Below are 21,404 nucleotides of genomic sequence, written 5' to 3' on the forward strand. Positions count from 1 at the left end.
ATGAACTAAATGTTCATATAAATGAAATCATGTAGTGTGCATTTTTTTGTGATGGTTTCTTTCACTCAGTGTTAGTCAGGACTATATAAAATAATGTTTATAAAAGCTTTGTTCATAGCAGAAGAAAACTGAAAAAGCCCAAACATCCATCAACAGTAGAATGGTTAAATAAATTGTGGCAAAATCTGATAATACTATACTATGAGTATAATATAAAGCGATAAATACTATAGAGTAATAAAAATGAATGAACTATAGTGATACAAAACAACATGGATGAATTAAGCAAAACCATAATTTTGAGTAAAAGAATGAAGGCACAGGCAAATATACCATTTGATTATGTTTATATAAAATTCAACACATGGCAAAACTAAATAATGTTCTACTTAGGGCTACCTATTAGGTATAAAATCTCCCAAGAAACCAAAGGAATCATTAATATATAATTCAAGATATTGGTTAATGCTCAGTGAGAGGCATTTAAGAGGCTTTGAAGAATACAAATGCTCTAGCTCTTGGTCTTAGTGGTATGTACATGCTGCCCTTGAACATGTGAATGTTTATCTGTATTCACCCCTTTGTGTATACTATATTTTTCATTGTTTAAATTACAGATTCCAAGGACACAAAACCAGACATTTCAATTAACTAGGTTAAGATGGCACCAAGAAATCTGGGTTTTTATCAAGTTCCCATGGTGATTCTCATAAAAGTAGTCACCTGAAACCCACACTTCAAGTGCTACTTATTATTTCTATGGGTTTAAACTCTTCATCTTTGGAACTTGGGATTTCAAAAAGAGGTATGTGATTAAAGGAGGAAGTTTATAATAAATAACACACAACTCTTGCAATTCCAGAAATTGTCGCTTTACTATACAAAAAGACTAAATATTTACAAAAGATCAAAAGAAGTTGCATTTTTAGATCACACTAGGAAAGTTACACAAGAGTCAAACAACATCATAAAACTTCTCCGTACCATTTCAGTACCATCCAGAAAAATCCAGTCAACCATTATACCACAGATTGAAGTATTTAGTACCTGAAAGTCAACCCAGTGGCCTCTTGGTTTATCATTTGCCTATAAAAATATAACACCCTGGCATCTTTACAAACATGAAGTTGTTGTCAGTGAACTTTATAGGAATAAAATTTTGTTAAAGGAAATTAAATATAAAAAGATGACATAGGTCAGCTGCCAGTTGATAATAATGTTAAATATTTTTAACATTATTAAATAAGATGCATTAAGTTATAACAATCAGTCCAGGCAATACTGTTTAGTTATTTTAGAGATCTGACTATAGAGTGTTGCTATTCCAAGCAATCTTGCTATGGCAAACTTCATTTTACATATATACAGATCATGTTATTGCATATACACATCAAGGAACTACTCCAATCATCATATCTCCATCGTCGTGCCTATTTTTTAGGCAGAAAGTTTTCATTTGGCATCTTGCTCACAGGAAGAAGTGTCATAGGCAGCCATTTCTTTCCAGGAGTTCACTATATTCAGGAAAGTCTGGATTCTCAGTTTGTTGTTTTCTTCGTGAAATGATGAGCAGTATTAAGGATTTGGACTGATAAATAGTGTCTCTGGTCAAACATTTCAAACATTAGCTACACTTTTGATTTCTGTGCTTCTACAAGACTGTATGACCCTTTCATGTTGGCTTTTCTAGCAAAGTAAATGATCATTCCAATGGCAGGTATTATTAAGGAGGATGCACCATAGAGCACAAGAAGTTCTGGAGAAAAATAGTCCTTGTTATTTTCTCTTCCTGGAAAATAACAAAATGGATGCAATTAACGTCTAGTACAAAAAGAAACTGTGTAATAATAATATTTACATGTTTTTATTTTAATAGTACCACTCATTCTCTAAAGAGACATGAATCAAAGCAGTGATAAGGGCCCATAGGACCCAACATGCACATTCCTCTGAATTATCCAAATAATTACTTGGTAGTTGCTATGGTCATGGTGGGTCATGACGACAGTTGTTGACTTCCACAAACTTGGATTCAAATGCATTCAGGTTCAATTGTAGAATGAAAGGGAGGGTGCAATGTTTTAGGGCTCATTTATAAGAGCAAACATTGGAGAGCAGTGTTTGCTTTGAGAAATACAAATATCTACTAAAGAACTAGGACTCTGATCACCACAAATTGAAATGACTCATCAGTCATCCAAGAAAATCCTGTAACTTCTGGAGTATAGCCATATAGTCAAACACCATATATGAGATAGTAAGAGAAAGAATTCTTACCAATGGCTTTTTCAGAGATATATAGAAAACTATATTTTGTATCTCTAAAGTATCATCTCTTAATAAACTGAAGTTCTTTGGAGAGTATCACATTTTAGCATAAATGTTACTTACTCAAAGAGGCATTCTCTGACCCGCATAGCTCTACCACAGTTTGTGATTAAACATTTGTTTGTACAATGATCTATTAAATTTAATTTCCTCCTACAGACTATAAGTTACATAAGGACTTGTACCTATTTTCTTTTTGGTCCACCACTGAATAACAAGTACTTAGCTCACTACTTGGAACAGTTGGTACCCAATACAGATTTTTTGAATAGTAGTACATTTTTTTCTTTCTACATCCTATCATTTTGTCATTTAGTTGTCAATTGGGTATTTTCAATTTAATAACTATTATCTTTTGCTTTCGGTTTTCCCCTCAAGCATTTCCAACAAAACACAAATTTGCTGCTGAGTCGGTTACAGAGCTACCTTCAAATACAATTTTCTAGTAGCTGTATAAACACGGAAAATCCACAAGACTCCCAACTAGTTCTACCATTGGCATACATTTAAGCCAACAGAAAACAAAATGAAAATAATTTTAAAACTCAGCTAAATGCAAAGGAAAAGTTGTTCAAAATACCCAGGAACAATATCAGTTTCTTGTCTCCATTTATTTCTAGTTATTTTAAACCATATTTAATTTGGAGGCCCGAATTTCTAGCTGAGTGCCTAAAATGCACATTTAAGTAATAAGTGAAAAGTGGCAAGTATGTGTTACTAATTTAATAAAGAAATTAGAAAAAACAACGTGTGACAAAAAAAGAATTAAAAAGTGGAGGAGCTTTTATATGTCTTTAAAGAGAATCAGTAACTACAAACAAAATTACAAAAATGTTAGGAGTCTGATTTCCTGGGGCTAAGCTTAATTAAAGATGGCCTGGAGGCATCAAGGATGAAAGGAAATAGGAATGAATGAAGGAGTGAATGAATGAATTTCAACGTACTGATAACTGAGATCTCAATCCGTCCAGAATCATCCCCAGCCTCATTGGAAGCACTGATTACATACACCCCTGTATCATTTTGAGTGACATGATACAAGGTAAATGTCCCATTCTTTGAACAAATAGTAAAGTCATTGGCCACATCAACTCTTTTCAGGGTAATCACTGCAGGCGGATGACTAAAAGTTTTACATGTAATTGTGATATTTTCCCCTTCTTTAACATTTCTAGAAGGATGTATTGATATTGTCATATTTCGAGGAGGTACTGTGAAGACAGAAAACATAGGGTAAGTCTTGCTATCTTGAAAAATTAGGGCAGATGAGTAAAATTTTACCCATTTTCTGACCTAGGTTCAAATTATCTTTACATTGACAAGTGGTTGCTAACTCTGATAGCCAAGTGCCAGAGGCTGTTAAGAGGGTTGCATTTATTTTCAATAACTTCACTCCAAATATGGCTTCCAATCCAAGTGGAAGCTCATTAGCATACAAGGAGTGGGAGACTGATTAGAAAAGGCTGAGATATTCTGCTTACACCAATAAGACCAACAGGTCTTACTGTGCATTCACAAGAGGGCTTAGAAGATTAAGAGGTCCCTGAAGTTCCGCTGGTGAGACCATTGCCTCTCTCCCTCTCTCTCCATCAGAATAGGGTAGCAAGGGCAAGGGGTTTGGATTTTTAAGGAGGCAATTCTGCAGTCTAGAGATTCTTTTATGTTATTTTGCATTGAGAGGCCACTCCTGATTATTATCCTGAAAATCGTCAATCCAGAAAACATGCAGTTATTCCATGTTCAGAGAATAGCATTGTCTTCCCCTACGAAAGAAAAGGGTCTGGATAGAACCCTTCTTTTTCCATGTGCCAATCCTATTTCTTTTGTTTCCTTGTAACCCCCCAGGGAAAGATTTTGAAAATATGTTTAAACACAAGACCTCAGAGGCGAATGATGAATTGTCAACTTTGAAAAAAGCAAATAGGAACTCTGCACTCACCAATGATTAATGTCAACTTTCTGGCTAAACTCCATAGGATAGAGCAGCTGTGCATTATTATTTTAGGAAACATTAAGAAATAATCACAATCAACATGGCACTCAGCTCCATTTTGCCAACTCATTCATCTAATCCTAGAAATTCTTTACAGTCCACCAAACTTCTGACTATTATTAAAAATAATAAAAAACAAAAAACTAACTAACCTTTAACATCAAGTGTTATACTTGTTAATTGGAAGCCAATCTCATTTTTAGATTCACATTCGTACACTCCCGCATCCTCTAACTGGGCCTTGTGGATGGTGTATGCACCATTTGTAGACTTTAGCACTGTGTCTCCTGCCTCTGCTTTTTTCTTCAGGATTATCCAAGTTTGGGGAACATTTCCACATGTACAGAAGATAGTGACAGTGTCTCCTTCCTTGACGCTCTCAGAAGGAAAAGCTGTAAGATTTATATCTTTTGGAGCAACTGTAAAAAGAATTTAAAAGGCACCGCTGATTGAGTGAAATATAAACTATCAAGATCAAGAAATTAAGCTGTGCAAAGGTGGCTTTCTTACAATCCTTAACGACCACAACTACCATTAACTAAATGCTAGGCATTGGGCTAAGTGCTTGACATACAACATGTCTATTAATACACAACCCATGGAAGGAGTTACCCTATCACCATTTCATAAGTGAGATTCCCCTTAAGTTTATCTATTTTTCTGACTTGATTTGAGATTCTTTGCTTAAGCAGAGTGACAGTACCATGATATCCATTCTCACGGCTTTTTTTAAGGTTATTCATTGCTCTTCCAAGATTCTTCCCATAAAATACAAATTATCATTGAGATGAGGTAACAAGAAAATCACTAATACCTTAGTGGAAATTATACAAGGAGTAAGAGAGGAAATGAGAGCGCCAGTGAAGAAAAGGGCCTTGAACCCCAAAAGGGAAAGTATGGGAGAAAATCCAAATTGATCACTTCATGGGTTTGCCTACAACCCTCTATGGCTTCACCTGTCAACTAGGAATTGTTATATTCTCTTGGCTTTCCATCCTGGAGAGAGGGTCTGGATCTGATAACTTAATCCACTTTAGTGGTTCTATGCCATCACGCTGATGAATCAGAGGGCGCAGTCACTGCTACTCTGTTAAGAATTTACAAAAGGTTTAAGTGTCTTCTTAGGCTTCTAAACAAATACTAGCAGGCGCCTTGTGAGATTACCTCTGAGAGTCCAATTCAGCCAGATAAGATGGTTTTAACCCTCTTTCTATCCTTATTTCAACACAATCATCATTGCCTTGTAAGTATAACTGGAACTCCTGGCACAGTTCCTAGGGCTAGCATTCCACTTGAGGTTAAAAGAATTTTACGATAATTGATTTGGAATAATGGTTCATTAGAAAGTATTATTCCAGGCACTTTGCATGTGTAGAAGAAACATCATGAGCTCTTCAAAACCCTCAATATATTTTTGTTTTAGCAAAAATTTTGTTTTTAAATTGGACATTGTTCAAAAGCAGTAACACAGCCAAAATAATACCAACAATAATAACTCATTAATCACATTCTCCTCTCTTTGGATAATTAATTTAACCTCTTTTCTACTTATTCCAGCCTGGTTAATCCTTTCACACACATAAGTACCAGAATTTGCCATTTTTGTAGAAAGTGAGGTAAGAATTGTATTCTTAGAAAGTGCTGTAGATCCTCATTATTTAGCTGCCTGCTCCACAGAATTTTTACAGCTGGGATGCCATTGCTAGAGCATGTCATATTCACGGAACTACCTTTTTCCAAGATGGAGAAAGGGCTGACCAAAATTGTTGTATTCCTGGGGGCAACTGAAAAGGGCAGGGACACTGCTAGCTTGAACCCTTATACCTTGAATTCCAAAGAGTTTTAATTATGTTGCAAAACTGGACTATAGTTTCTGGGGATTAGAACAGTTTATAAACCTTGATAACCACCAAAGGAGGTTTCTGTCCCCATTTACTTTAGCAGATACAGAATGATAGAAAGTAGAATATGGACAGATAATGGGTATTTTCTAATGGAAAAAAGTTCTATAGAAACTCTTGCTACCAAAATATGGGTGATCAATGATAGTGTGCATTGACATTTATGGTACATTAAACATGACCACAAATTATTTGAATCGCTTGTGAATAGGCAGGGTCCATTTTTCCACCCCTTGAATCTAGGACTTTGATCAATATAATATGGAAGAAGTAACACTCTAAGCCTAAGCCTTAAGAGGCTGATTTCATTATCACCCTCCTGAAACACTGAGCTCTGGTGACTAAACCTAGGCCACCTTCCTTGAGGGTAAGACAGCACATGGGGAAAGAGAGGCCCAGACATCCCAGAAAGGGTCTCCGACACCTAAGTGAGGTCATCTGGGACCCGCATTCCCTGCTGACCTGCCAACTGACTGAAAATGCATGAGTGAGTTCATATGATACCATATGAGCTGACAAACTGCCCATGAGACCCCTTCCAAAATTGCCAACTCATAGAATTATAGGCTAATAATAAATGGTTGTTTTAAGGGTTGGAGTGGTTTGTTATGATAATCATTATTTTTGACATTTCTTTTCAGTTTTTTAGAGGTTTTAACTATTAACTTCATGTTAATTATTTCCTGGCAAATATAAAGAAATTCTTATTAAAATGTGGTTACGTCACACATACACTTACCGTTAACGTGAAGTAACTGTGTATTCTGCCTCTGTTTGAGCTCAAATTCCATTCCATCAATATGTAATTTAGCTCGACAAACAAGAGCTTTTCCAGTATCTTCAGTGGTGGGGATGAAGGTCATTTCCAAACTTTTGGTCTCTAGGGATTTCTTATGCCCGTCCACCAAAAAGGTTTTATTCTTCATAATACTCTCCCCCTTAAGAAATTCAATCTCCAGCCGATCTGAAGGATACACATTAGGAACCTTGCAGCTTATATTGACCAGGTTTCCATCCACTAGTAGACTATTCATCTCAATTTCTGGATCTCTAGAAAATGCTGCAAATATCAAAGAAAAATAATGTTTATATGTGATTCTCAATAGAAAAACAAAAGTAATCTTTACTAAATACAAAGGTCTCAAAATGACAGTTTTAACTCACCTGGGATAGGATGATCACCAATATAGAAATAATGACATTAAGTATAAATATTTATTAAAAAATATAAAATAGTTTTGATGTTAAATATAAATAATGCTGGAAACAAAAATTACTTAGTACATGAAATAATAAGTAATAAATATACTTATTTTTCTCTTCTTAGTGATGATGCCATCTTGCTGACAGCCATGGACTGATCTTTTCAAAGGACACATGAGCTTCCACCATCTTAGTTACTAACTATATACTTTAAATGTTTTAAATATTTGCCAAGATGTACTGCATATATATTAGTATGTTGTATTTCATTATCTCAGTCTTCAAAACAGCCTGATAAATGGGTATTATTTAACTTATTTTAAAACTAAGAAAAACTTACAGAGAACTTGTTTTATAGCTAAGAAAATTTATAAAACTTATAGAAGCTAAGAGACTTTCATTAGGCGTTGTATCTATAAGTTGCGATCAGATCACTGAGTTGAGATCGGAACCCATATTTCTCTGAGCTCAGAGCCCACACTTGGTTTCATAGAGCTGTGCACCCTCTAGGTATCAAATAAGACCCACAGGACACTTCTCAATTTAAATATTTTAATTTCCAATGGCCAAGTTTAGATGGAAAGTTTTAAATTAAACATTTTTCATACATCACTTGTAGTTAAGAAAAACCTGTAAGAGATTTGGATTCTAACTAATATGTATAATACATCTTCTACAGATCAATAAAATGAGAATAAAATGGTTATCAAGAGCAAGAGCAATGCTAATGTTTTTTTCCTTAAGTAAGATGTTAAAGTGATACATTCTCAAATATTTCTATACTGCAGTAAGACTTCACTGCTGGTTCCCTTTTTCTGTTGGAAATGTGCCTTCATCAGCAGATCCTGGACTCTGGGTAATATGATAACATGATAAAATTTACCCTTCTTTTGAGAGATTCAGGTTCCTTTACAGGTATATTCTAACTCATTGAGAACAAATCCTGAAGGGTAACACAAGTTTTCTGGTAGAAAATCTCTACAATGTGTTCTCTTGAATTCTGCTGAATAAGACAAGGCAGAGTAACCCTCTCAAAGAAATAACTGTGGTCACTTTGCATATTTTGTCCCTCATTCATTATAAAATGAGGAACTCCAGTAATGTCAAATTCATGGATTTAAGGTTGTAAAGGATTCTTATTAAGGTGACAAGAACAGCAAGAAAAAGTGTAGTGTATATACTCGTATGTAGTTAAATCAATATTGAGATCTAGTGCAATCTCCTGGTTCTGCTTTCACCTGAGCTGCTGCCACTGACCATCTCCTAAGACCACTCTAACTCCCTATCTTCATTTTTGGCTTTCTCCTGCTCCCCTTTGCCTCATTTTTCTCATCCTGTCAATCAGCTTTCCAAGTATGCCTTCAAAACAGTAGGCTTAGGGCACACCCCCATTTCAAATGGCTGGTCAGCAGTCATCCCCACCCAGTTATCCAAATGGACACTGACCCCCACTCCTTGCTCACTGCCACCTCTGAACATCCCATATACACAGAGCAGGGATGGGAAGGAAAGTGAGCAGGTAGTGTGTTCAAGTGCATCATGAGAGTCCTGACAAGACGCAAGCTAAGGACTGTGGATGCTGTCTCCGTAAGTAACGTATACTTACGATGTAGGCCAAGTAAGTTGCATGAAAAATTCTGGTTCAGAGATTTAGGAAAACCATTCACAATGCTAAATTCCCTTTCTAAACACAGTGATCTCATCTTATATCACAGATTCGTATTATGTTTTTTCCAATGGAATTGAAGAAAAGTGAACAATTCTGAAAGTACTTACAGTAGAGGTCCACTTTAATTTCCTTTTCCTGTTTCTTATGCCCACAGGTCACAGTGCACAGGTACGAATGTTCATTCTCAAAACTCACAGGGCTCAAGGTCAGTGTGGATGCGGTCCCGTTGCTCCTCACCTTTCCACTCAGAGGACTGTCTGTCTGGGTTCTCCAAGAGAAAGATGGAGACTCGCAGCCAGTGACACCACATGTCAACACAACTGAGTCACCAATCTGAGCAGCAATCTGGGGTCCAGGGGAGATCTCAACAGTAAACAGTTTTTCTGGGGGGGGAAAAGAAAAAGACAAAACAAAGGTAAGATTATTTTCTTCTTTCACCCCATGCCACAATATGGTGTGTTTTTTTTTTTTTTTGGTCTCTTTTTTTTTCTGATTTCCTTTAAGCTATAAGAAAAGGAATAATAAGAAAAAATTATTCCTTTCCACCTGGGGACCATCAGGAATGAGACCATCTTTCAAGAAGTCTGTTGATTTGTTCATTTAATAGAATGAATGTGGATAAAAATGTATCAAGATAGAGGGTGGCATCTTTTTCTTTTTTTATTTAAACTTATTTATTTTAAGTGTGTTTTTCCAGGACCCATCAGCTCCAAGTCAAGTAGTTGTTTCAATCTAGTTGTGGAGGGCACAGTTCACAGTGGCCCATGTGGGGATCGAACTGGCAACATTGTTGTTACAAGCACGGTGCTCTAGCCAACTGAGCTAACTGGCTGCCCCCGTGGCATCCTTTTATAACAATAATTCAGTCTCTTCTCAAATATAGTTTATCGAGTCCCTGTAATAGTGGACAACAGCTCAAATAATTTAAGAGGTTCCACTGTGTCAAACATTGTGGAAACCACTTTACATATACTGAGGGTGTCAAAAAAATGTATACAAGTGGACACTTTGGTCAGCGTTGCTCAAGCAGTAGTTCTCTGTAATCAGAAGCATCTGGATGCTGATGGTAACCACTTTGAGCACCTCTTGTAACTGCAGAAGTCAAATGTGACTTGTATTCATCTATTGATATCGGTATATATTGAGCATTACAATTTTATTACAGGTTTTCGTTTCTTAAAATGTGTATACATTTTTTTGGCACCCTCTGTGTTATCACATTTAATCCTCACCCCGACTTCATGAACTGATACTATTAATTCTTCTCTTCCTCTTCTTTCTCCTTCTTAAGAAATTTAGGCTTAGAAATGCTAAATAACTTTATCTAGATTACAAGTGGCAAAATGAAGACTTGAAGCCAAGTGGGTTTGATTTAAGATCCCAGCTTTTCAGTTGCTTGAACAACTAAATCAAGTCATCCTCACATGGAGATAAAAGATCTAAGAGAGGTACCAAAAAAAATCTACAAAGAGAAAATATGTCTTCTAATTAGGTACAATACCCATAATGAACCAGTACTTAGAGCTTCTGTACCAACAATGTAAAATTATACCATTGAAAAGCCATATACAATCACACTGAAAGCAAAGTCAAAGTCTAAGCATTAAAGTGATACATAAGCCACCTCTAAAATTTGTTTGATGAAATATGAAAATACTTTACAATTAATTCAAGGGCTGACAGCAGATGGAAGGGCAAACTCTTAAGTCTCAAACATACAGGAAAGCTGTTTGGCTGCCAGTGCTATTATCCCTGCTGGGCACACAGGCTGCTTTGAGATGACTGCCATCTAGGGAGAAAGGGAATCCCTTATCTCCATTCTCTGTTCCCCTGAAGAAACCTGCAGTGGTGGGCAACTCTGAAAGTGATAGATGAGACTCCACAGAAAATCATGAAAATCGTTCTCGTAAATAGCAGGCTGGGGATGGAAGAAAGAAATCTCAACATATGAATAACCCAAATATACCACATTGTGCAGGGTTCTTATCTGACCCAGAACTATTTTTCTCAGTTTGGTTTATCCAATTGTGACATTGTAGTATCTTCCAAAGAAGGCTTTCCTCAAATTACCCGAATAAACCGATATGCTATTAGATTTTGAAAGAGACAGATCATTCAGAACAATTCTCAGAGTTTCTGAATTCCTTATATGTTACTATGAAAACAGGGAACTTTAAAAACACAGCCACTTCCTGCATATGAACAATTCTCAGAACTCCCCCCCCCTTTTTTTTACAGTGGCTGAGCATGTTATGAAGTGAATTTGTGGCTTTTGTGGAATAACTATTAGGTAACTGAAATGTCCTTTGAAAGTGCAATTCTCTCTTCAGTACTTAAGGATCTTAGTATCCTGTGATGCAAAATGCAAACCAAGAATGCATTTCCCATAACGCATTTCCTTCTCTCTGAAATGGGATACAGCTTTTTATGGGGTGGAGTTATCCAGGATGGATGATTAGCTTTACATGCTTTTATTAGTGTAATATCTTTCCTGATCTCTTGAGAATGCTAATCCAACATCCAACAGAGTTCATCTACTGAAGTTGAGTTAGAATTTTATTTGTTTAACCATACAAGTTTAAATGTCCTGTTTCCATATTTTAAAAATTTGTGTCGCCCATGTTTACAGTTTATTCATCCTACATTTACTGAGCACCTATTATGTGGCAGACACTCAAATATTAAAAGTATGAGTAAGATGAATATATAATTGTGCTGAAGTACATGACAATCAGATGGGTCATCAATAAAACTTAAGGAAGAAATTTTGGCATTGACGCGGTTTCACTATTGCTAAAATCCCAACGACAGCAGCTTTATCGTTCCTTTTTCACATTCTACTTACCTTGAACAATTAATTCTACTTCTTTCCCATTTTTCCCAACCAGGTTAACTCCTTCACAAACATAAATTCCAGAATCTTCCATCCTCATAGCAATCAAAGTGAGAGTTGCATTCTCAGAAAGGAGCTGTAGGCTCCCATTGTCTAATTTCTTGCTCCAGAAAATCTGTGGAGCTGGTAGACCTTCACTGGTACATGTCATTGTCACAGAGCCACTTTCTTGCAGCCTTGTGGAGGGATTCACAGAGATAACTGTGTTCTTGGGTGAGACTGAAAAGGCAGGGCACAATATCAGTAATTGCTGAGCATCATCTTAATTCAACAATCATAATGTGTTTCTCTCAGACTGTATTTATGTGCTTCCACAAATTTGACAAACTTACTCTATCAAATTAGTATAAAGAATCATGGAGACATAAAAATTAGTCAATCCAGTGTCTGACTAATTTGATTGAATTATTTTATTGATGATTGGTGTTTTCAGATGGCCATAGATACTCAGAAATTAAGAAAAACTCTTAATGTGGTTCAATTTTCCAGATAAGATAGGAGTCTCATCTCAGTATCCTTGCCAAGTGTTCATTTAAATCGGCTTTGACACATATGGTGTGACACTGCCTTACAAAACAGTCCATCTGATTTTGGACAGCTCTAATTATTAGAACATTTTCTCCAGACTGAGCTGAAATCTACCTCTTGGTAACTACCATGTTTCCCAGAATAAGACCTAGTTGCACAATCAGGTCTAATGCGTCTTTGAAGCAAAAAATTAACATAAGACCTGGTATTATATATCATATCATATCATATCATCATATCATATCATATCATATCATATCAAAGACCCAGTCTTATAGTAAATTAAGACAGGGTCTTATATTAATTTTTGCTCCAAAAGACTCATTAGAACTGATTGTCCAGCTAGGTCTTATTTTTGGGGAAACAGTAACTTTTACACATTGGTCATAGTTCAGTCCTCTGCTGCTACAGAATAAGTTAAATCCCTTTCCACATGACTGTTTTTCCAAATATTTAATTATAGCTCTCTTTTCCAAGCTTTGTATTCTCTAGGAAAACTATCCCTTCTCTTGACTATTCTTTTCAAAATATTGATAAAATTCTTTCCATCTCATTCTCTTTCAGCTAAACACACTGTAGTTGGCAATACTCCTTTTCAATGTGGTGTTCAGCGTTGAACACAGCATTTTAGTCTAGAACAGAGCACAGTGAATCCACTCCTACACAATTCTGGGACTATGACTGTCTCAAATCCCCTGGCAGTCTCAGGGAGTGTGAAGGTAATCAAACCTCATCTCCACTCTCACACCCAATGCACGAGTGTATGTATGAACACATGCACACATGCAGAATAAGTGCTCACTTTGTAAAATCTCTACACCTTGATATTTCAAAGCATATTATAAGAGTTTACAAACATAATTAAAAGTTGTATCATTTGAGCCTATTTCCTGCTATGCAATCAGGTGGTATTATTATTTCCCTTTCATAGACTGGGAAATAAAGAAATTAAGTGACCTAAATTCATATGGCGATGGAGTCAGAACTTAAGCTCAAGCATTCTTCATCCAAATCCAGTGCTCTTTTCATTGAATTATGCTGCTGACAAATATTATGTTCTCAACGAATAAAAGTGGAATAAAACAAGTTTCTTCTTGACTTTAGCTGTTAAGTATATTGCTGTATACATGCAAAACAAAATTCCCTTAAAGACTAGACCATATCACATCACACAAGCACTTACTGTAGACTTGCAGCTTTTTTGTGGTCTCCCTTTCTTGGGGCTCACCATCAATTTCATCAATATGTAATTTAGCTTGGCAAGCAAGCACTTTTCCAGTATCCTCATTGGTAGGAGTGAAGGTTACTTCCAAACTCTTAGTTTCTAGAGACTTTGTCTCCATAGGCTCCAGAAATTCCTCATTTTTCAAGCGATGGCCGCCCTTCCACATCTCTATCTCCAGCCTGTCGAATGGGTAAACATCAGGGACCACACACTTGACTGTGATTGGCTTTCCAACCTCCAGAGGGCCACTCAAATGAATCTCTGGGTCCTTAGGAAAAGCTGCAAAGGTCAAACAAACAATGAGTGGGCTTTTCACTCATGTTGTGTAAGGTCCCTCACTGCTTTAACACAATGCAAATCAAATCTAATGTTTTTCTTAAAGCAGTCTTGATTCATTATTTCAATAGCCTTTTATGGTTTGGGTAGGTACGTGAATCAAAATCAATCACCTTTCAGTGAGTTCTTCAGTTCTGATCCTGCATGTACTAAGGGTTGCATGTTATTGGAGTAAAAGAAGGGAGAAAAATTGAAGGTCATTAAATACTTATATGTGTCTACCACTTGCCCAAAGTTACACAGCTAATACATGGTAAGTCTGGAAGTTAAATTCAGGATTTCTATTATTCTGTATTTCTACTGCAGATTTATGTTATATCACATTCTTTTATTTTAGTACGGGCAGATATATTTCCCTTTTATAGATAAGGAAGTGGAGGCTCAAAACATCATTGTAAGGAATAGCTATTGGGCAAGGTATGCTAAGAAATGAAAAGAACAATGTTAAATAATTGGCTTCTGAAAATGGTTCCTCTGACAGGAATTGATTCACCAGAAATGCACACCTGTGCAATCTTTAAATTCTGGAAGGCGGATTTGCCTCCTGAAATGCTAACTCAGTGCCCTAACCAGTACTACACTTGAGCCTTTCAATGCCAAGGGAATACACTATTTCAGTACACCATTACCTCCTTGTGAAAAGGGCTACCTCTTCATTACAAACCTTCATGATAGTGACACATAGACTGGATTCAAGACTGTGTAGTAAGAAGAACACAAATGTCCCACTCTAAAGAATATTACAATCAAATGTAGAATGAAGACAGGGCTGTTAAACATAATGAGAGACAGACATATGTAAAGAAAAACTTCAGGCAAGATAATTAAAGCCAGAGGGTCTTCATTTCTCTTTTTAAAATCTTCAGCTGTTTGGTACTTGTGAGAGAAGGCAAAGGAACTGGAAATGTTTTGTTATGTGAAAAAAGAAATCTTTTTCATTTTTCTACCAATCATTTCTGTCCCTCATATTCTGTAAGAAATGTGCCTGGAATCCGCACAGTTTGCTGTCAGGTAACATAAGAACTTGCTACTTTCCCCTGTATTTACATAAGGGGGCCTTTCAAGGAGCTCAGGAGGCTGCACAGACATACACTGTGCGTGTCCCACCAGCATAATTGAAAGCAGCCAGCCAGGCACAGTTTCTTGGGAAACATTAGGAACAAATGGGGTTTGTTGAGGAATCAATCTGAGTTACCGGACAAAGTTGAGCTCCACTATAGCAGAAGGGAAACAACATAATTATAAGATATTCAAAGGAGGTCTTCATGAGGAGATGACCGTAAAGCTTTGCAGCTATTTGGGCTTTCTTTCTTTTTTCTCTCTCTCTCTCTCTCTCTCTCTCTCTCTCTCTCTCTCTCTCTCTCTCTCTCTCTCTCTCTCTCTCTTTCCTTTCTTTATAGAGCAGTCCTCAGTAAGCAAAGGTTAGTCTTTTACTCCTCTTGCTAACTTTATTTGCTGGATTGAGAATAGATTGGGATGTATTTTGGTATAATGATAGACTAGGGGTATTCATTCACAGTCACAAGGCAAATCGAATTCATTATACAAATACCCTTGAGGTTGAGTGGTTGAACATTAAGGTTAATGATATCAAAAAACAAGAACAAAAAATGACTCTTTAATTTATCTATTCCAAAATCAAATGAGTGAAATGTATGGAGATATTTTTCTTATATTTAAGTGGAAAACTTTCATACAGAAGCCAATTACTAAATTTTATATCTCCTGCTTAAATTGAGTCTAAGCACCAAATTGCATAAGAATAAATAAATGGAAAATCCCTGCAGGATAGAATTCATAAATAATTTAGATGCATGCCTAAGTAAACATGTAAGGACATAATCAAATAGAATATTTTTGAAAAATAAAATAGAGATCTTTGTTTTATGGCTAAGAAAACCAAAGCCCAGAGCAGTTGAGTCTTATGCATGGTCATCATGTCTGTGGCAGAATTGGAAATAAAAGCCAAGATTTGGGTTCCTGATCTATTGCTAGATTCAGCTGTCTCTAACTTTCTTAGTGCAGTACGTCCTCTAGCCAAGAATCTAGACATGTTTTTCTTTTAAAAATATCATTTAAAAAAACTTATTTTAAAGTAAACGAAAGAAAAATCAAAGATTCTTTAAAGTACTCACAGTAAATGTGCACCTGGATTCCTTTTTCTGCTTTGCTAGTTCCACAAGTTGCCGTGCACAGGTAAGAGTGCTCATTCCCGAAACTAACAGGATCCATGATCAGCGTGGACATGGTCCCCTCATTTTTCACCTTCCCATTCAGCGGACTGTCTATCTGGGTTCTCCAGGAGAAAGATGGGGACTCACAGCCCGTTGTGCTGCAAGTCAGTGAAATGGAGGCACCAATCTGAGCAACAATTTTGGATTCAGGGGAGATCTCAATTTTAAAAGCTTGAGCTGTAAAGGCAAAAAGAGAAAAGCAAACTTACACTGGTTCGTTTAATATTCTACTCTTCTCTGTTCTAGCTGAATGTCCAAAACATGATCTGGCTGATCTCTTTACTAAACAGCTTCAAACCCACTGTAAGGCAGCCAAAAAGTATTAGGGTCACTGCCAAACAAGGTGATAAAATTATCTACAGTTAGAGAACTCTCATTTCTGACTTTGAGGCCCATTTATCAAACTTGTTTTATTATTTGCTAAGCTTGATCTCATTTTCAAGGACAGGAAACTACAGAGATAGACCTTACTAGAGATAGAATGCAATTACTCATTTGACATTGAAAAAAAATATATCCAAAAAATAGCAATTTGCAGCTCCAACTATAACATAATGATATACAGCAATACTAAAAAACTCATTGAAAGTTAAATTAAATTAAATATTTCCACTGTTTAAAAATCCTAGTACCTCTCTTCACTACTATAGCAAAATTGACTGACGCCAAAACTGGGACTAAAATGGAATGTGAGCATTTGGAACAGACCAAGGAGAACTTACAAGCTGCAAACACCATCCAAAGTAAATTCAAGGCTCCAAAGATCACGACCATCTTCCTAGGCATTTTAAGTTGCTGCTCTGATGAGAAAATAATGGTTCCAAAACTCTTCTTTCTTTCCCACTCGAAAGTGCCTGGGAAGAGTCTTTAGTTTCTAAAGCCAGTGAGGCTCAGTGAGGAGTGAAATAGAAAGTCTGCTCTTTATAAAGGGTCTTGCTGCAGAGGCGGAGGGAAATCCCTTCAAGGGAAAACCCGGAGCAGAGTCAGAAAAAAAGTTTAACTGACACCCAGCCAAGTCCAGTATTAACCCCTTCACTTGCTCTCAGTCCTAAAACTACTCTGTCTGCCCCAGAAAAATGAAACTTCCAAGGCTATAAAATTAAACCTTTTCCTGATTTTTCACTCCAAAAAGATATCTTTGCAAGAAAGATGTAAGGTAATACTCATTGCAAAATAAGACTTTCTGAATCCAGTGGGGGAAGAGAGACAGAGAAACAGAGAGAGTAAATTATATTCTAGTTTTTGAAGTAGCTAAATAACCACTATGTCATGTGAACTAATTTTTCTCCATGAAGAAGATATATTTTTCAATTCTAAAATAGAGACTAAAGTTTCTCTTACAAGAAAAAGAAAAATGTCCTATCTTTTGACAAGTTATTTTAAAAAAAGGAGACAGTGTAACTTCTTAGTTTTATATTTTTTATTTATAAAATAGTTCCTTTGACAATAAACATCAACTTCCTGAAATAACTGTCATGAGTACAAAGTAAAGGAATGCTACCAAACCAAGAGAAATCATTTTTCTCTTTAATTTCAGAAAAGTGACCAACACATTGGTTCAACTGCTGGGTAACTGGAAGTCTTTTGCAGACTTAAATGCAAATGTAGGAATTCATCTGAAGTTGTAGATCTCTTGGACTGTGAGGTTTCACCACAAACATAGTTAAAACATCAAAAAAAATTGTTTTTGTCATATGGGAAGTGATGAAAAACAATTTTATGATCTCCTTCCCCATCGGTGAAATGACATTTTCAAAGCTGTTTTAAAATGGCTGTTTTAGCCTTGCATACACATAGTTCAAATCTTTGCAAAATGCTTGCCCATCAAAAAAGAAACCGGAATAGCTGCTTCCTTATGTTATACACGTGCAGGCCTACCTTCCCCATTGGACCACCAGTTCCTTTCATGGCTGGGACCAGTTCTTGTTCATCGTCTTATCTACCTCTGTCCTCCTAATACCTAATGCATAGTTTTGTACTTAGTGGATACAAAAAATTTTGCAATAATAAATATTATAAATTAAAATTTGGAAAAGAAACTTACAAAATTCTGGCAATAATATGTAAATACTGCATCAGAAAAATGTTGGATTCTACAAGGCAATCACAAACCTCACAGACTAATGGGGATGAGTACAATAAGCAGTGCTGTGCTTTGTGACAGGCCACAGCTGACATTTAGAGTCTATACCTATCTCTCCATGGTTGGAGAGGCTTCTGGACCTCCTCTTGGATACTAATGAGGCTCCCACTAAAAGACAAGGAGAGAAAAAGAAGTGAGAGAAGTTATTCTAAGGCTGGGATGATATGTAAATGTGACTTCACCTACCACGTATCCCATGATCAGGAAAGTCGCCTCAGGTAAAATTAGCTAGTAAACATGTAACCTAGAGGTCCTTTACAATGTTGGTGTTATAGGAGATGATCAGAACCATTTATGTTGACTGTTTAACATTAGAAGAGATTTAAAGGTGATTATGGAGTTTTAATGCATTTCTCTGAGGTACAAAGACAATTGACCAATAAGATTCAAAATGGGATCCCAGAGACCAAGTCATGGTAAAAAACTTCAGTTCTGAGTTTGAATATTATTCCAGGTTTGGAACATTGGAGAAATGCTTAATCTACTGAATTAGTTCATAGCAGTTTCAGCAAAATATTTGATAAAGTCCCTCGTGATATCTTTGAGTTGGATGCCATTTGATGTTCCACCTGCTTCTCCCAGGTTGAATTGATTGCACTCTCTTCTGTGGCCTCTTTACACTAGTGCATACTGGCTGTTAACATGTCTACTTTTCCTAACTTACAAACTCAGGTAGTTTTATTTTCTCATCTTGGCATCTAGCCCAAAATAAGGCATTCATTAGATTTGTGCAATGAATGAGTGAATAGAGGTACAAGTGTAAGGTTAACAGATTAGGACTAATCTGCCTGGATAGGGTGTTACTGGGTTTTGTCTTTGAAATTGTTCAGTTCATCATTTTTGTCCATACATAAAAGATATGAATATCTAATTTACTCATAATACAAGACAGCAAAATATAGATAACCTATTTATTTAACAGAATTCAGATTTCAGTCATTTATGCTTTGACTATCCCATATATTTAAGTTCAGCATTTCATATGGACAAAGGTGCCCTTTTGTATTCCAGTCCTGTGTGGGACAACCTTCTCTTCCTCTGTTAATCCCCATCTCTGGCCTTCTTGAAAATTACTTTGCCTTGAAATTGCTCCATTACTTGCTATCTCCAGCACGGGCTTTACTCTCTCAACAGATTTTAACCCTTTGGGTCTATAAGTGTTGCCTATTTTTACATACCTTGTTTCCCTGAAAATAAGACCTAGCCGGACAATCAGCTATAATGCGTCTTTTGGAGCAAAAATTAATATAAGACCCAGTATTATATTGTATTGTATTGTACTGTACTATACTATACTATATTATATTATATTATATTATATTTTATACCCAGTCTTATATTAAAAGTCTTATATAGTAAAATAAGACTAGTTCTTATGTTAATTTTTGCTCCAAAAGACGCATTAGAGCTGATTGTCCAGCTAGGTCTTATTTTCAGAGAAACACGGTATTACCTGGTCTGATGCTCTGTCTGCCCCAAGTGTCTGTGAAGTGATATGAAATAAATAAGCACATGCTTTCTGAACTACTGGGTGCTATCATACCAGTAAGATAATTTCTGAGGCAATAATTCAGGACATTTCTTTCAGTTATTAATAACACTTCACATTTTTGTTAACATTTTACCTAAAGAGTTTTCTGAAATGCCTGTGAGCCTCACAGCAGCCCTGTGAGAGCTATGAGGGGCCTGTTTTTATCTTCACAGTGTTGATCAGGAAACGGGTTCTGAGAAGTTTAGTTGAACAAGATCGCATGGACAGTGATCTGAGTCGTAAAGCCAGCACTTCTCACTCCCAGCTCACTGCTTGGTGCTCTATGCTGTGCTGCCTCAGTCTCCGTGTTTGTTAGAGAGATGCACCTTCCATTACTGTTGTCACTTACAGGATCCAGAAGCCCATGAGCTTTAACTTCATTGACACTGTGAATATGACAGATGATCCAGGAGACTGCACCCACTTCTCAAGTTGATGGCTATAAGCTTCTCAGTACCATCTTCAGGGCCATTTTTTTGTGGTTTTTTGCTGGAAGAGCTTATACTGAGCATTCAGAATCTGCTGCAGGAGTACAAGAAGGAGAAGTCTGAGCTGACAGTATGGGAATGCTTTGCCGAGATTCATTCTTAGGAGAGCCTAAGACTCTAACTCCAAAAAGAGGAATTCCCTTTGCCTCTGAATTCAAATGAATGAAAAATGAATGGAACATAGAAGGAAAGTGAATGGAGCCCCTAAGCATCAAAACATACTTCCTACCCATGACTCACAGCTGCCTCCAGTAGCCCTAAGTGGGGTTTCCTTGGAAGCCAGCCCATAAGACCATCCCACTATACAGTCTGGCCCCAGATGAATCCAACTCTATTCTTCATTTGCAACATGAGCAACACCAAGGAATTGAAGAAATGAAAATATTCAGGTCCCCTCCCATTCCAAAATGCTTGCAAAACACCTGAGAGGAGATTTGGAGAGGACATTTTATGAGCTTCCGGTAAAAGAAAGAAAAAAGATGTAAATACCATCACTGTAAAACAAAATGTATTAAATTGATTAATAAATTATTTTTCCCCCAAAGCATAACATCTTGGAAATATCCTTTTAACATACGGTGATTTTTAAAACTTGTGTGCTACATTAAATTTCCAATTTTCATAGACAGTACGTAACATTTTCTTTTGGAACTTAGAGTCATTGCAAGAACTGTAGCTCAGCATTCAACTATTAAACTGTTTAAAAAGATATTTTGACATTTGCAGGATACCTTGAACAAAAAAGTAGTCTGGAGCAAGGACACCTGTGTTCTCACCTCTATTCTGTAAGTAAAAGGGTAATCTAGGGCAACAGCCTTAACATCGAGGGTCCGATTTCTTCATCTGCATGCAGAAGCCAGCAGGATAGATGGTCTCCAAAGTCCTTCCCATTCATTATTATGATTCCAGGGCTAATAATGAGTAGTAAAAGA

At 36.5% G+C, this 21,404-nt stretch overlaps 1 protein-coding gene across 5 annotated transcripts; it reads right to left on the minus strand.

Annotated features, from left to right (window-relative positions):
* Window positions 1-337: 337 nt before the first annotated feature.
* On the minus strand, window positions 338-17,375 carry VCAM1 (vascular cell adhesion molecule 1). 5 transcript variants are annotated; one of them, XM_081025563.1, is made up of 9 exons: window positions 17,033-17,375; window positions 16,212-16,487; window positions 13,699-14,019; window positions 11,940-12,206; window positions 9,202-9,477; window positions 6,962-7,282; window positions 4,474-4,740; window positions 3,273-3,539; window positions 338-1,789 (listed from the first exon to the last, which is right to left on the minus strand). In XM_081025563.1, exons 1-9 carry the CDS (start codon window positions 17,094-17,096, stop codon window positions 1,629-1,631), a joined length of 2,220 nt encoding a protein of 739 aa, XP_080881689.1. In that variant the 5' UTR covers window positions 17,097-17,375; the 3' UTR covers window positions 338-1,628. The 5 variants fall into 5 exon arrangements, with proteins under 5 accessions (XP_080881689.1, XP_080881690.1, XP_080881691.1 ...); XM_081025564.1 differs by lacking the exon at window positions 17,033-17,375 and adding an exon at window positions 16,520-16,540 and having other exon boundaries at window positions 16,212-16,408; XM_081025565.1 differs by lacking the exon at window positions 3,273-3,539 and having other exon boundaries at window positions 17,033-17,278.
* Between the last annotated feature and the right edge of the window lie 4,029 nt (window positions 17,376-21,404).

This window comes from Rhinolophus hipposideros, assembly GCF_964194185.1.
Source record: "Rhinolophus hipposideros genome assembly, chromosome: 19".
Classification (NCBI taxonomy): Eukaryota; Metazoa; Chordata; class Mammalia; order Chiroptera; family Rhinolophidae; genus Rhinolophus; species Rhinolophus hipposideros.

What these genes read in the sequence shown, in the direction of transcription:
- VCAM1 (XM_081025563.1), bottom strand. Translation starts at nt 17,096, where the DNA reads ATGCCTAGGAAGATGGTCGTGATCTTTGGAGCCTTGAATTTACTTTGG. An exon ending in AGTAGAATTAATTGTTCAAG is followed by an intron (nt 9,478 to 11,939) that starts GTAAGTAGAATG and finishes TTCCCCCCCCAG; the next exon opens with AAAAACTGTTTACTGTTGAG. An exon ending in TATAACACTTGATGTTAAAG is followed by an intron (nt 3,540 to 4,473) that starts GTTAGTTAGTTT and finishes CTGTCTTCACAG; the next exon opens with TACCTCCTCGAAATATGACA.